Consider the following 15,471-nt stretch of genomic DNA (forward strand, 5'->3'; position numbering starts at 1 on the left):
CACATGACAAGGAAGAAGAAAACAAATTAATGGGGAACATGGCCACTTTGTGAACTTTCACATTTGCATGCATCACTACAATTTTGGGGCAAACAAACTAACCATTATGTCAGAAGCGTGATTAAAATGAAACACACCCAAAACTTGTTTATCTCCAGTCAGGATTGGCCCATTGAGGGTTAGGGTTAGTACTGCATTGCTCCACAGAGCGGAGTCACTAACATCAAGTACATGCATTATGTATCCAGGATATGAATACACTATGGGATATTAGGTAAATCTGTATTGTTGTTATTACCCCCAGTTTGTGGCATATCTTCACTTACAGACAATAGTCTGTAAAAGTGCTTAAAACTCCAGTTATGTGCATAACTACAAGTGCAGTGTTTTGGTGAAAACATCCGTCACCAGACTATTTACAACATCAACCATATCAACCATACACTCCATGTACTGCAGGGCAGTTCTTTCTTCTCACACTGGCCTGTCTCCACCATATTATCGTGTTTCGTGATATTTTCTTAACTAATATCGTAAATGAGAAAACGTTGATATAATCCAAACCTAGTGTTCACTTCATGCTTCTCTGAGCAAAGCCCTTATACAGTACCACCATCAGCAATGAACCTGGAGCTGGATATTCCCTTAATTCTCAGGCATTTTTAATTAAATCTTCCAATTTACAGTATACTCTAGCTCAAAGGACATTATGAAGCATTCAGACTGGAATGTGAGGCATTTCTCTGAAACATGACACAGGGCAATGCATTAGAACTTAATTGATGATATCAAAACATCAAAGCACTGCTAACAAGCCCTGACCCATTTCAGCACGCAAGTAAACAAGACACCATCAATTACCACATCAACTTGAATCATTCACAGCGTCCGTACAACACCCACATTAAAAGGGAACGAAGAATGTGCCTGTGAGCACACAGGATGTGTGAACAGTCATAAAGAAAGGGTTTTGAGCTCGGACAGGAATTCCGCCATTTAAAAAGCTCAGCACTTGTTTTTCTAAAGCCGATGCAAACTCGGCACATTGTGTGTGTGGGCTCCTGGTTCCAAGGTACACAGACAATCCCCCTGCATTAAGATCACGTCCAAGTCCTTTCTGCTGCGCAGACACGGTAAGGTCGCAGGACTGTACTCAAAGGCTGGGCCTCAGAACTGTTATGAACTTTGTACAGGAGAATGAGAGGACAGCTCAAGGGCTATTAACATATGTTGTTGTTGTTGTTGTTGTGGTGTGACATCTTACTGTTATGAGAAGTCTTACAAGGAGAAATACAACATCTACAAGGGCTAAACATGCTTGCACATACACCTACACAACACTGTTCACTACATGATGATCTACCCGCGAAGGCCTTTTAAAAGGGGACAGTTGTATGAGAAACAAGGATTCTGTCCCATTGAAGCCACAAACATGAGCATGATCACAGATGTTGACAGGCTTCCAATAAATTCTCCTTTTTGTGCACATGGGATCAAGATGTCATCAAATGTCAGATGAGTGTGAAAGGACAAAGGGAAAGCATGATTTCACACCAAACTCCTTTCATGCCAAAGATCTGGTGTCAAAACATCTGGCAGAAGTAAAGGAATTTCGACTGGCCCCTAAAGACTGGGGTGAGATGTGTCATCAGTGTATCACAGTCAGACATGCTGAGGCAGCAAGCATGCACATGCACGTGCACACACCCACACCAACTTAAGTATCATTTCATTGGCTAGCACCCATTCTGAGAAAATCCATCCCTGAATTTCATCCTTAAAAGTGCTTGTAAGAGTTTGGCTGAAACGTCTCTTTAAGTTGACGCTAGTTTGAGTGCCCTTTACTGTTCCCGTTCCGTTGTTCATAGTTAATGGTTGAACATTTTTGATAATATCCATGTCTCATTGCTTGCTGGAGTCCTTGAGTAACCTCTATGAATCATCCACACTCCAGTGTTGCTCAGTGAAAGTGTCAACACAACAAGGCACTGGGACATTTTGCTGCAGACTAAATTTGAGTGGAGACGGCCTGGATGTGAGAGATAGGCAGTGGCAAGTTCCCCTTTTAATAGTTTTGATCGCATGACATTGCAGTGTAAAGACATTGCAGTGTAAAGACAATGGACACAAAGCCTTAAGTTGCAACACAAGCTTTCTTGGACGGGTTATGTATTTAACGATGAATGAAAAAACATGTTTGATTGCCATATCATTGTGGTAAACCTCAAATCTGAAAAGGGATTTAACTTCTGATTCAATCTCCAAAAAAAACAAAAGGGACTATTGTACTGTATGACTGTTGTACTGAAGTGAGTTCACAGGTCCATAACAATGCTTCATAACCAAGCTATGCATTCATTGACAACTCTGCATTTTCAAATCATTCTAGGTGGCTCCTAATAGTCTCAGGTCGGCATTCTTGGTGGAATCCTGAAATATTTAGGAGGTTAGAGGTCAGGTCATTACTTTAAGAAATAAAACAACTTAATAAAATATAGGCAAATACAACCAACGCCTACAGTATGTTTGTCTTTCAAGATAATGTCAAATGGATTTCTCATGACAGCGAAAGGGCATGAAGGAAACGACGGGTGAAATAGTATCAGGTGCCACTGCGTCACAGGATTTATACCCAGATCAACACATGTAATTAAGTTGCCTACGGCGTTGAAAATAACACTGCATTAAAATTGCAGCTGTAATATCTTCATTGTTAGGCCACATGGATATGCCAGTCCATTTGTCTAGATCACTACTTTCTATTGCGTGCATGAAAGTAGAAATCATCATGTATTTTCAGATCCACAAGGTAAAATAGGTAATAAAAGAGGTTATAGGCTGAGGATGTAAATGATCTAGGCAACATATGTAAACCATATGCCTTGTAGTATCACAAACTTGCAGCGGTAACGGGAAAACGCATGTTGTAGCCTATTATAATAGTCAAGTCCTGGCAAGTTTATATTATATCGTGGATCAACCTTAAGCCACACGTAAAATGGGGTTGAAAAACAGTGGAATGGTACAATGCAGCTGCTCTGAACGCTGATAATGTCTTGAAACTCACCACATATGTTGATCCATTTTCTCCTGAACGTACCTCCGTTTCAGGTATGGAGAAATGCATTTTAGATACAGTTCAAAAACTGGACGAGAGGTCCTTCTAACCACTATCTGCGATTGAAAAGACCCCTCAAATCCAGAGAAAGGCTGTTAGCGACTGGTTGGTGGTATCCTCTGAAGAAAGTGGTCTTGCACACACTCATTCAGGTCCACACGGTGCTCCGTTGTTCAGCCTGAGGCGACGAAAGACTAATTGTGTTTATCCAACAATTGCTGCACTAACTGGATTAGTATAAAACTTCTCCCACGTCAGTGCTAAACTTTTGCCACTAGCGTCCCTGTAGCAGCCATGTTGCAAATGTAGGTAATTCCACCTTCATTGTTGGCGTTTAATTTGTCTTTATTCGTCGACTGTGTATCGTATGGTCTAAAAACATTCACCGTATTACAGCAATCCTATTCGATTCGTGCCGACAATTCCACGAACTTGCGTAATCAGGAGAACTTTCGGATGAAAAAGCGCAGTTTGTTACTGCAAAACCCCCGTCGTACCCCTAATGGTACAAACGATTGAGAGAGGGAAAAACAATCAGAGGTGTTGTATTCTTGTCTGCTTCTCCTCCTTAAAATACTCCAACACAAGACGCATTTGAGAACAAGCAGCTCAAAAAATGAACAAACTTGACACAGGTCGAAGAAGTGGCTACATTGTCGGAATTTAACAATGTAATGCATTCAATATGTATCCTTTTCCTCATCAAGAGGCATTGCAACAGTCCCATGGTCCAAACCATTTTCTTGAGAGGGGATGACATTTATTTCAAACATTACAAAAATGTGATTTTATATGTTTTAAGCAATATCTACGCACCAAATGATTTAATTTTACGCTATACACATAACAGAAGTGTATGTTTTAATTTTCCATGGCTTCCAAATAACTTCCGTGCATTTATTTTTTGTACGCTGACCCCTGTACTTTGATGGTGTCTTCTGGAGTGTCAAAACAGTCAGATGACCGTCCAGACGAATTTAACAGTTTCCCTCAAATCATCGTTATCAAGAATCTTTAGATAAGGAATTGTAAATTGAATAGAAAAATATCAAAGTTTATGAAAAAAACGTAATTGTCATGTTTTCTTTGTTTATCTTGAATGAAAGAAACAAAGAACTGCACAGGACATGAATTATTTAAAGCTTCCTGAGCAGTTTATTATCATATTGTAGCATATCTTGTTATTTTGTGTGGATGTGGTGAAATACGAAAAACTATCGCCTTAATTTTCGCGGGTAGACTGCCCACATGTTCTATACCAAAGACACATTCACCCAGCTGAATAAATGATGATGATTTCGTCAATATCAAAGAAGTGGACACTATGGCAAAACACGTCATTCATTTCCACCCCCTCTCTTTGTTGCTGCTGTGTTTTATTAGGCATAGCCATAAACGCAGTCTGAATAAAAACTGTCGCGCAATATAAGGCAGTGTTGACTGAGGATCAGTTAAGTCTATGCGAAAATATTGCGCAAAATGTAATGCCAGTGAAGCTTTGGCTACGTTCACACACTCATAACAGCATGTTCTCTTCTCTGTCCTTTCTTCATTTCTGACCAATTATCTGGATTAGAAAGTGAATGCAATATCTGATTGGATTCCACTGTCGCCATCGAGTTTTGACCTTTTTCAGTCATTTCAGATCAGTGCTGCTGGTGCTGGTGGGAAGCAGAGGAGGGGGGTGACGCCGTAGGAAACATGTGAGAGTTTTGGAACTGAGCCGTGATGTGAGAGTATTGGAACTTAGTCGTGATGTGACCGTATTGGAACTTAGTCGTGATGTGAGCGTATTGGAATTGAGTCGATATGTGAGCGTATTGGAACTGAGCCGTGATGTGAGAGTATTGGAACTGAGCCGTGATGTGAGAGTATTGGAACTGAGCCGTGATTTCAGTCGGCGGTAGGGTCACGTGCTGGTACTGTACGACGATCATATGACTTGCTTCTTCGAAAATGACAGCTGGGAATAGCCAGCAGAATTCAGCAGTTGTTATATTAATCATTTATTTATCCTATGCGAGTTGTCAACTGACTGAATTTCAGGTAATGGTCTATTTGAGCTCTCTAACAATGATACGTGAAATGGAACGGAATACTGAGGCTATTCAGTTGAGGATCTCTCTCTCTCTGTGGATTCATGTTTACATCTGAATTCATTTGTTATGATGAAGAAAGGCGTGCTGCTACATTGTTGTTAATCTTGGAAACTCGTTGTTAAACAGTATCCTACTTAGTGTTGTGTATTTGTGTTAAATAGGTATGTCATCTCTGCAGCGGGATCATCCAGAATGGCACCGCTTTGGGCCAGTTCTGCACCTCTGCGTCTGGTCTGATTGACGGACGCTGCTGCCTGCGAAATAACACCACCGATGCTGACTACGTCATTGGGTATGAATTAGTGCTTTTAAAACCACCCAGTAACACGTTCTTCATCCGACAGTAATTGGCCGTGTAGTTATTCAAAGAGTGATCTGTCAGCCTAATGTAGCTCAATATCACGCGTGAATGACTGAGAAAGTAGTAGCATGCCACTTGCTGTTACAAACGAGGGGGGAAACCTGTCCCATACCAGTCACACATTTAGACGAGACTTGACTAGATGCGATTTTAAATAACATGTCTAGTGTTGATTGATACCCTCAATCTATTTAGAAAGGGATATGAATACATCTTTCCTCATGCATACATACACTCCATATCTCCATTTCCTGTATGTCTCCATGTTTACTCAGGTTGGATCTTTCAAATTGTTCTTTAACCCATGTGGAGGAACTTCATGAGGCATATATGGCTGCAATGATGTATGTACATTTACAAAATATTTGAGCTTGTTGCTATATTGTAGATTTGATTTATTTCTGTCTTCTCTCCTATGTGAATTAACTTTCACTTTCTCTGGTATGTTAACCTTGCACAGAGATCTCTCACTCAACCCCATTGTAAACCTGAATGATTCAGTCTTTCAAGGCTTTAGTCAGCTGAGCTATATGTAAGTACAATGTAGTAACCACTCAACTGTGATTACATCTCTAGCACTGAAACGCATATTTCACTTTTCATTCATTGTTTGATAGTAACATCATAGGCTTTCTTTCTCTTTGGCTTTGTAAGGATTTTGCCTTCAAACTTGCAATGTCCAGGAGGCAATGGATCCTGGGAGAAAACTGAGGTTAAGGGTGGAAACCTTCTTTGTGAGGGTCAGGTGAACTTCTGCAACCAAACTGGACATATGTGTAAGTCTTTTTAAAGGTTTTCTGCTTCTATTGTAGTCTTCTAAATAATAATGCCACCTTTGCTGCGATGCTCAAATTAACTGGCATCAATGTTATAACTGACAACGTTCATATTTTTTTTCTTACCATTGTATGTACAGCCATTAATTGCCCTGAGAACTCCTTCTGTGCACCTTATGGCCCTGGCTTTTCTGAGTGTAGCTGTACGGACAACTTCCATGGATACAAGTGTCTTCGTGAGGTGAGTAGCCTCCCTGTTTCAAGTAGAAAGGTGTGCCAGCTAATATACAGACAAATTACACTTACGAGAATGGCATAAACTAGTTTACTGTCTTGAAGTGTTTACAATGTATAGATTAATATTTTGTCTTGGATGTATTATTGAAGAGCAAGCATGATTTGTTAAAGCACCTCAGAATATTAACTGTGTTTACTGGTTAAGCGCCATAGAAACATCTGTTTGTGTTGCTAACAGGGGGAGTTCCCTGTAGTCCAGGTGTTCGGGCCTCTCGGGGCCTCTATGGTACTGGTCTCCGTCCTGCTATGGCTCACCCAGAGACGCAAGGCCAAATCGGTTTGAGTTTGCACCTGGGACCTTTTGAAAGGGACTGATTTCCCAGATTATGACAGGGAAGATAACTGACACACTGGACTGTAGACAGAGTTGGTCTCAATGTTTTAAGACTGTTTTATCTCAGAGAGGCAGCTATGTTTTATTTTGGGGAAATTTCTAACTGACCTAAGTGGACATAGTGGGGAATTTATCAACATGTTCTAGATGATTATATCACAGAATCAACACTACCTTAAGTGTTAATTTTTTATTAAGAATATTTTGGACAAGCTTCTGTTTTTATGGTATTTTAAACCTGTTTTTATCAAACAACTGTCACATGTTAGTGTTTCAATTCAGTAGGCTGCAGCCATTTCACTACATCAAAATAATTGTGGGATTGTGTTCCACAGAATTTGATGGGGCTCACTATTGTGTCTGTTATGCCAATCATGTTTACAGAAAGCTTACTGTAGCACTAGAACGTCATAAGTGACGCATGTGATGTTCTTTGCATGTGACTACGTGAATTTCAGTAGGAGCAATAATACAAAGTAGCCTATATGTTGCATATGCAACTAAATTGAGTCCACAAAAAAAATGCCAGACCATATCAGAATGTAAATTGAGAAATAATTGCTTTGTGAGATAAGAGCAAAACACAGTGCTTGCAGCATCAGTGTTGTAATGTTCTCTTGTACGTACCACATTATGCTGTCATAACAACTTGCTGCTATGGGTTGCCTTTTGTATTCTATCTTGGGAGTAAAGACTTAATATGCTGAAATCAGTGTACTCAAATGATTTGCACTGTGCGTGTGGTGAATACAAAGTATGAAAGGATTTACAGAAACAACAGCCACTTGTACATTCCCACACCATATATCTGAGAGCCGGTGCGTGCTTGCAATGGAGAAATGTAAAACCCGAAGACTCAACCAGCGCTGGCCTTCTCAGAAGTAGTGCGGTAGCGTACACATGGCTATTGTAAACCCACAGTGCTAATATCACCGAAGTGGGCACGAGGTGAATTATGTATTTAATTAATACACAATTAAGACACTGCATAACAGTAAAACTGCCTTGCTGCCCATTTCATCTGAATTCATAGTCCATTCTTTCACTGTTCAATTGAGCAGTAAATTAAAAACCAGTCTGTTGATTTTCTGTTGATAAAAATCCCTCTTGTGTGTCTGTAGAACACTTAGGGGAAGTCATTAGGAAAACACATTTTCTTTTTCTCCCAGAGAGTATCCAAAGCTGATTATTGTTATGAGCATTCAACCACATTGGTACCTAATTAACAACCTTGATAAATAAGTGCAATCAAATGTTGTTGTGCAAATGGGGAACATCATTACGTTGACACTACAGTCATCCAAATATCTGCAACAACACTCCCTATATTTGGCATGGAAAAATGTGAACCAGTCTTGACCTCACTCCATCTTGAGATTTTCATCTGACCCTTTCATGCTTCACCATACTTTGACCCCACCACCACCTCTAAATTCCCCTAGGCCCTGTTCAAGCCCTCTTCAAAGTGATAGTTTCTTCATCCCTTCCTTAAAATGAACACTGATCTAACTTGACAGAGCCCTTGTCTCTTTAACAGCTGTGTCCCCAGAAGCTTGGTAAGTGAGGACACTAGTACTCCCTAAATCCTCCTGCAGCTTCAACTCTACAGAAAAACACACAGGGACTCTGTTTAAAAAGCATGTGCCATTTCAGATATACATTTATTGCATGCCAAAAGCACTGTGTTTTTGTGTGTGCATGTGCAGACACGCAGTTTGCGCTTATGGGACGCAGAGACTAGCCATCTACTGTACGCGGACTCACTGGTCCACGTTTTTAACCCGCAGCACCACAGGGACCGAAGTACAGGGTATCATGCCTAGGTCTGTGATGACCAGGTCGACAAAGTCGGGGGGCGTGACGTCGTAGACCAGGTTGAGGAGGCCCAGGGAGCTCACGCTCTGCCAGTGCTCAAGCTGCGTCTTCCCCTTCCGGGTCACAATCAGGTCATCGGGGTCATCTGGTAAAACAAATCGACCGGCCAAAGAAGAGAGTTAGCGAAACTCTTATTGCTAGCCAAAGGCAGTTTGCTTTAATTCTGTCTAAATTTATTAATTCCTTTAGGAATTTAAAATATATATAATATATAATATAATATATAAATATATAATATGAAAGTAATTGATTGGTCATTCGCTAATAACGCACACTGCAACATGACTCGCTGGAGACGAGCAACACAGAATAGCGTGATTGATTAACCATTAATTGATTAACATCATATTCAGTAATTGGCAATTGCGATATGGGTCTCCAGTAATTATGTGATGTCATCAAATGATATATTCACTCAGCAACTAAAACGTCTCTGAGAGAAACTACGGCTATGGCTTGAAACCTGCAAGTAATACAACTAAGGTCATAATCCAAGAATATTAATACAACGAATTAGATGGCTTGTGGCTTCAGTTTTATTTTTTCAATATGGCCGCAAGCCAAAGCCTAGTACATCCACTCCCTTGATTCAAAAGAGATACGTTTTTTAAAATTATTTTACCGAAACATACAGTAGCAGTGCTCATCTCAACTATTGTGGCTACCCTCTATGTGGCTCTACTTTAAATAATATAAGAAACTGAGGTGAGCTGAACGCTTCCAACATTACCAAGCTCGTTGGACACGAAGGAGTCGGTCTGCACCCTTTCGCAGAACTTGTAGGTCTCACAGCACACAAGCACAGGCACGTTGAAGGCCTTGGCCACCAGGGCGATCTGAGACGTCCCCACGCGGGACATCACGTAACCGTTGGCTAGCAGGGCATGGGCGCCCAGGAACACCTTTGAAACCTAGGGGTGGGGAGATAGACAGTGACATATGAGGAGCATGTTAAGAAACGTTCACCAGGGCAATGGTTTTCCACAAGAGGGAAATGCGTAAGTTCACGCCAAATCATTGAAACCTTAAATCGTACATTTTAGAGGAATTTTCACAAATCGACCTAGTTAGAACTCAAGTAGTACACATGCACAAAAAGATGACATCAGATCTTGTTAAAGATGACATCAGATCTTAATAAATCAAATGTCATCACTAGTCCAACAACCTATTGTAGTGGCACCCTGTTTTGCCCAACAGGAGGTGATCTTGGTTTGTCCTCACCTCAGGTAGGATGTAGGAGAGGGCGGAGATGAGGACGTAGGTGCAGCTGATGCCCCTCTGAACCAGGCGCCTCAGGGCCTCTCTGCCCTCCAGCCGGGGCCGGCTGTCCACCACGATTACCCGGAACTTCCTGCTCTTCTCAAAGGCCTCACACAGGATGTGGTTGACCAGGGATGAGCTAGGGGGAAGACAGGACATGAGAGGTGCAATTCCCATTGGTATTCTGGTGTCCTCTCCACTCCTCTCAATACTCTTAAGTCAGCAGACGCCAGGTGGCAAATATGTACATGTCATTTCAGAGACGGCTGTTAGATTGCTGGGAATTGTGGGAGATCAGAGCTGGTTACTCAAAAGAATGATAGAAATAAAAGGAGGGGGGGTTAAAAAACAAATAAGTAATGCAAATCTAAATCATATCTAAATCTAGATCCATATGTTTGGATGGCAATACAATTCGCTGCTATATTAATTAGCCAACAGAGTACACCCCAAGGGACAAGTGGAACAGTATCTTCCAAACCTTTTCAGATTGCCGTCTTTTAGATCATATTGAAAAATGATTGGGAATTTGAAGAAATCGAATGCACTTACCATCCATAAACTAGAATGACATCTCCGTCACTGATCTTTTCAATGGCGCACTTTGAGATGGCTTTGGCTGCCAGAATGATCTTCTCATCTATGTAACAGTCTATACATGTCTGCAGTTTGGTCTTGGCCTATTGAGAACGTGAATATGGGTGAATATGTCAAAAGGAAATTGTGAATGGAATACGAGTCAAGTCCTTCTCACGTACATCCCCATATGAAGTTCCCCTACTTCAAAAAGCCTGTCCTTCATTCACAGAGTAGATTCGAAAACTCACCTCCTCCTCTTTGCATTGACTAGGAATATTGGAGATTTCTTTCTTGATATACTTGATTGCATTGCCCATACTTGCAGACAGGGGGCGACATTGATTTAGAAAACTGAAGAAAAAACAAAAAAAACAAGACAAGATACATTTTTGTAAGGGATGATTCTCAAGTCTTATGACGGAGTAACATAACAACTGGGTAAAGATAAGCAATAGCTCCTAGTTTCTGCCATATTGCTTTCACCTAATGGGTCTGACCATACCCGTGAAAGGGAGTTAATGAGGGCAGAGGGATAAGATGGCTCAGGCTCTCGGCAGGGTCCTGTACCTGATATACGGCTTCAGCTTGTTCACAAGGTCTCTGGAAAGCTCCTCATTAGGAGGGGTTGTGTAGTCCCTGATGACCTGTGTGGAAGGAACAGAGATGGAGTTGTAGTGGCAAGTGAGGATGTGAGAAAATGTGTAGGCCTGTAAACTAAAGGCAATTCACACGTAAGACAGCAGGAAAGCGGGAAATCACATCCCCTATACGTCACACTTGACACAGATCAACAGGCATAAAAACACACATACGATGTGTACAAAATTCAAAAATTGTAATAAACAATTTCTCAAAACCAGGAGCTTTTTGTGTTATGTGACAACAGCTTGTTCATCGCCAACACTGGGAACTTTCATTGTCGTATCTGCTGAACACCAGCCTCACAGGTGTAGTTGTCATCATGAACTTTGCCAGTGCAAATGGAGGAACAGGGATGAGTGGAGGGAGCCACGTTAGACGATTGGGATGTACCAAAGAAGGACCATTAGTAAGAGTAGGCCTGTGGTCAGTACTGTACCTGTTTGAAGGCGTGCAGCAGGGCCACGGAGCGAGCGTTGGATCCCGCCACAATGCCCTGGGAGTACTGCAGACCCAACCGCACGATGGAGGGGTGGATCACTGTGGAGGGAACGCTGCAGCAGACCGAACCAATCAATGACCGATCACCCAGAGTAGCAAAAGGGTTAACTGTGTGGACGGAGCCCGTTCTGCCCACTTACTCTACTCTTGCAACTACTCCTTTACACAATCAAGATGTGATCAAACTTTTTCATTTTGGAGATAACAAATGTCCAGTTTGGCAATTTAGCAGTCTCTTATCAAGAACGACACGCAGTAAAAGTGCTTTTGAAACCCTGTACAGTAGAACAAGCATTGTGACTCAAACCTTACACAGAATGAGTCGTAGAAACAATCAGAGTGCCAGAATAAGAGAGTAAGCTTCAGATGTAGACGGGGGCGTCCCAGAAAAGGGGCAGCTAGCTACCTGAGTTGCTGAGTGAGAGGGGCTTTGCGGCTGTACTGGTGGAGGTGAGAGAAGAGGCTGACTTTATAGCCATAGTCAGACCGGAGGGGGATCTGAAACACAAGAGGGTTTATATTAAGTTCATTGTCAACTAAGCCTCTGGAGTTCAGAGATCAAGGGTGGGTACACTAGATGAGGTCCCCATTGAGGAAAGGCCTTGGGATAACCCAAATACAGGTCCTGACACAGCAGGGTAATACCGTTCAGGGATTTGGGGGAGCAATTGTCCTTGAGAGCAAAAAGGGTTTGTTGGTTTGAATTGTAATGTAATTGGACAATTGAAATCCTTTAATTAATTAGGCTAATTTAGGCTATTGTGTAGACTGAGATAACCTTCAATTCCAGACAGGGACAGAGTACTGTCATGTCAGTGCCACGTTTTCATTATCAAGTAGTGCTGCTTTGAATTCAAACCACAAGACCCATGCATGTTCATCACCCATAACATAGAAACCTGTTACACAACAGAACAAAAACCTGCACAGCAAGCAGCTCTGTGCTGTAGGTTAGCACAGAGCACGAGGAAAAAACAGAGAGATACCACCTACTAGAACGAGTTGCGTACAGCAGATCAAAACAGACAACGCCCCAGTTTCACATATTAACACCTGGCATAATTCTCTCTCTCTGAAAAGTTGAAAGAGGTCATTATCCAAGGATAAAGGGGTGACATAAACAAAATGATATTAAAAAAAATAAAAAAAACAGACGGTAAAACTCATTCACACAACGCGGAGCCAGACCTGGATGCCTGATACCTTTTTAGCGATGCTGTGCCCTGGCGTCTGGAAGAAACGTGAGGGAGGTAGAGCACATGCGGTGAGAAGTGGTGGAAGTACTGGCTCAGGTTAGGTGAGGCTGGCCTGCTTGACAACTCCCCCCTTGTTTTTTTTTTTTTTTTTTTTAATAGCCCTGTCCAGAAAAAACCCCCGTAGCCCAACATGCAAAAGATTCCACCTTTTCTATCATGCAGAGGTTGAGCTACTACCATCTTGCTTATACCCATTGTCTAGTGTGGAGTTTCAAGGGGTTTAGACAGGGCCAATACCATTCAATATTGGCAAGTGGCTCAAACAGTCACCCGTGGAAAGAGAGCATATGTAATGAAAGCAATAAATGCAGCAAACCTGTTGTCTTTCCAATTTCTTGGCTAGTTTTTTCACAACTGCCGGGTCATCAGCTTGGACGTACTCTGGCAGTCTCTTCACCACTGGAGGGGAGAGCAGGTAAATAGGAAGCTTTGAATAATGGTCAATATATATCTCTACAACAGTGGCTACCAGGCTATAACAACTATTAATGCATTAGAACAGGGACTGTCCTTACAACGCATGCGCGCACACCAAAGAGCCATCTCTGTGACTGTAGAATGGCAGCCGAATGCCGCAAGGGTTGACAAAATATACCTGGCTGTAGTTCATTGGGTGGAGCCTTGGGCTTGCTGGAGCTGGCTTGCTGGCTTGGCTCTCCCTTCTTGCCCTGCTTGGAGGCCCTGTCAGCCTCCTGTCGAGCCCGCCTCTCAGCTTTCAGCTCAGCTTTGCTCTTGGCAGGCTTGTCTGTTGAGATGGGGGCAGGAGGTTCAGAGGCAGGCACAGGTACAGGCACTGCTGAGGGAGCTGGGGAGGGGAGACCAATACACCAGTGAGGTGGATGCTAACAGAACTGCTGGCTGAGTAGACCAAAAAATGGGGAGGCTTCCAGTTGCTTGGATTCCAACAGCTTCTCCAAAACATTGAAAAAGGTATTTGGCAACAATCCGATACATCCCAGTAGCAGCAACAGTGATGGCGGCAGCCTGAGACTGAGTCTATTGTATTGTGCCTGAAACACACTGAAACACATTACAGCAAACCAAAGCAGTTGTGGCATTAGTAGAACACAATACCTTTCTGTGTTGGGATTTGCGTCGCCGGTTGAGGTGGAGATGGAGTAACCGGCTTCTTTTCTTTCTCACTTTCCGACGGCCGCTTGTCATCCTTCTTTTCCTTGATTTTCTTCTGCTGTTTCTTCTCTTTCCTCAATCGCAGTTTCTCCTCTTTGGTCAACTCCTTTCCTTCAGTCTTGGGAGGGGGGAGGAGGGGTGTGTGTGTGTGTGTGTGTGTGTGGGTGGGGGGGGGGGGGGACGGGGGGGGGGGCACCATGAGTTAAATACATACAGTAGCTCATACAGCTCAATGTTTATCGCTTGCATTAAACGTTAACTCGTACATAATCTCGTACATTACCTTTGCACGGGTGATATCATCTTTCCTATCAGGTCCATCTGCAACACAATCAATACAATGAGTATGTCAAGTGGTGAAGTTGTCTGACTTTATGCTAGCCCCATTACAGTCCTTTAGATGACAACTATCAACAAAGAGCTATCTTCTTGGTGGTTACAGACAAGTAAGTAGCTACTGTACAAGTTGCAATCTGTCATGACTCATCATGGCATGACAATTAAGTTGCAGCATCTGCATCCAGCTTCGGCTGACACCAGTGCCATCTGGTTAAGCTTGCCTACAACTAGCTAACGAGCTAGCTCAAAAAGCAAGCTGTCCAACTGGATCATATCAGAGGAGCAGCTAGCCTTCACCGTTTTAAGGTGTCGCAATTAATCAGGGCCAGTATTCGTAGTTTCCAATTCAGGAATAAATGACATGATGCAACATCCATAAGCAACATGCAACAGCATTGGCATGAACGTCACCCACATCTGTGCTAGCAGTTTCGCTGTGCTAGCAACGCTAACAACACCTATCAAATGACTTGACGGATGGCCCAAAGTGATCAGGAACCGTACGCGAGAAGCAAACTGTCACGGCAAGAAACGGCATAGTATTGTACCCTCGGGTTTTAGCGCTTTTATTCGGATAGCGTTGGGAAGCTGTCATTCTTGACCACACTCACCTGCATCTCCACCGTCGGCCATGTTTACGGTAGCTTGGCTCACTCGGAACTCCACGCTCGTAGGTCGCTGTCAGAGCCAGAGCCGACCCTGCTCTAACTGGTGCAGGGAGGAATTCACAGCGCCCTTTTGCGGTGGTGATGTATCACAGCAACTTCTCACGTCGTGTCAATGGTTGTCCTACGATGACATTCCCAGTGACTGTATTCAAGTAGGATGATTTGTCTTGTAACATACATGTAACATTGCCTCTGACAAGTCTCCTGATGGATAGAAGTGCATTTGGATCGTGTG

The 15,471-nt window shown here is 42.6% G+C and overlaps 3 protein-coding genes across 5 annotated transcripts in view; 1 reads left to right on the forward strand and 2 right to left on the reverse strand.

The window, feature by feature from the left end:
• The window catches only part of snx17 (sorting nexin 17), a 29,137-nt gene extending 25,366 nt beyond the window's left edge, over positions 1-3,771 (reverse strand). For both annotated transcript variants that reach the window (XM_083688674.1, XM_083688673.1), the window contains exon 1: positions 3,068-3,771. In XM_083688674.1, coding sequence (XP_083544800.1) covers positions 3,068-3,127 — 60 coding nt within the window. In that variant the 5' untranslated portion in view covers positions 3,128-3,771. The remainder of the gene's footprint in view (positions 1-3,067) is intronic.
• A 1,212-nt stretch (positions 3,772-4,983) lies between these two features.
• atraid (all-trans retinoic acid-induced differentiation factor) lies at positions 4,984-7,961 on the forward strand. The gene is made up of 7 exons (XM_083688583.1): positions 4,984-5,164; positions 5,379-5,509; positions 5,854-5,922; positions 6,039-6,110; positions 6,233-6,354; positions 6,495-6,595; positions 6,830-7,961. Exons 1-7 carry the CDS (start codon positions 5,075-5,077, stop codon positions 6,932-6,934), a joined length of 690 nt encoding a protein of 229 aa, XP_083544709.1. The 5' UTR covers positions 4,984-5,074; the 3' UTR covers positions 6,935-7,961.
• A 491-nt stretch (positions 7,962-8,452) lies between these two features.
• eif2b4 (eukaryotic translation initiation factor 2B, subunit 4 delta) lies at positions 8,453-15,223 on the reverse strand. 2 transcript variants are annotated; one of them, XM_083689460.1, is made up of 13 exons: positions 15,180-15,223; positions 14,513-14,550; positions 14,173-14,347; positions 13,694-13,903; positions 13,415-13,497; positions 12,249-12,340; positions 11,781-11,895; positions 11,270-11,346; positions 10,951-11,053; positions 10,676-10,803; positions 10,085-10,262; positions 9,591-9,771; positions 8,453-8,945 (listed from the first exon to the last, which is right to left on the reverse strand). In XM_083689460.1, the coding sequence occupies exons 1-13, from the start codon at positions 15,199-15,201 to the stop codon at positions 8,746-8,748; spliced, it is 1,602 nt and encodes a 533-aa protein (XP_083545586.1). In that variant the 5' UTR covers positions 15,202-15,223; the 3' UTR covers positions 8,453-8,745. The 2 variants fall into 2 exon arrangements, with proteins under 2 accessions (XP_083545586.1, XP_083545587.1); XM_083689461.1 differs by having other exon boundaries at positions 8,454-8,945; positions 13,694-13,843.
• Between the last annotated feature and the right edge of the window lie 248 nt (positions 15,224-15,471).

This window comes from Argentina silus (assembly GCF_951799395.1).
Source record: "Argentina silus genome assembly, chromosome: 17".
Taxonomy (NCBI): Eukaryota; Metazoa; Chordata; class Actinopteri; order Argentiniformes; family Argentinidae; genus Argentina; species Argentina silus.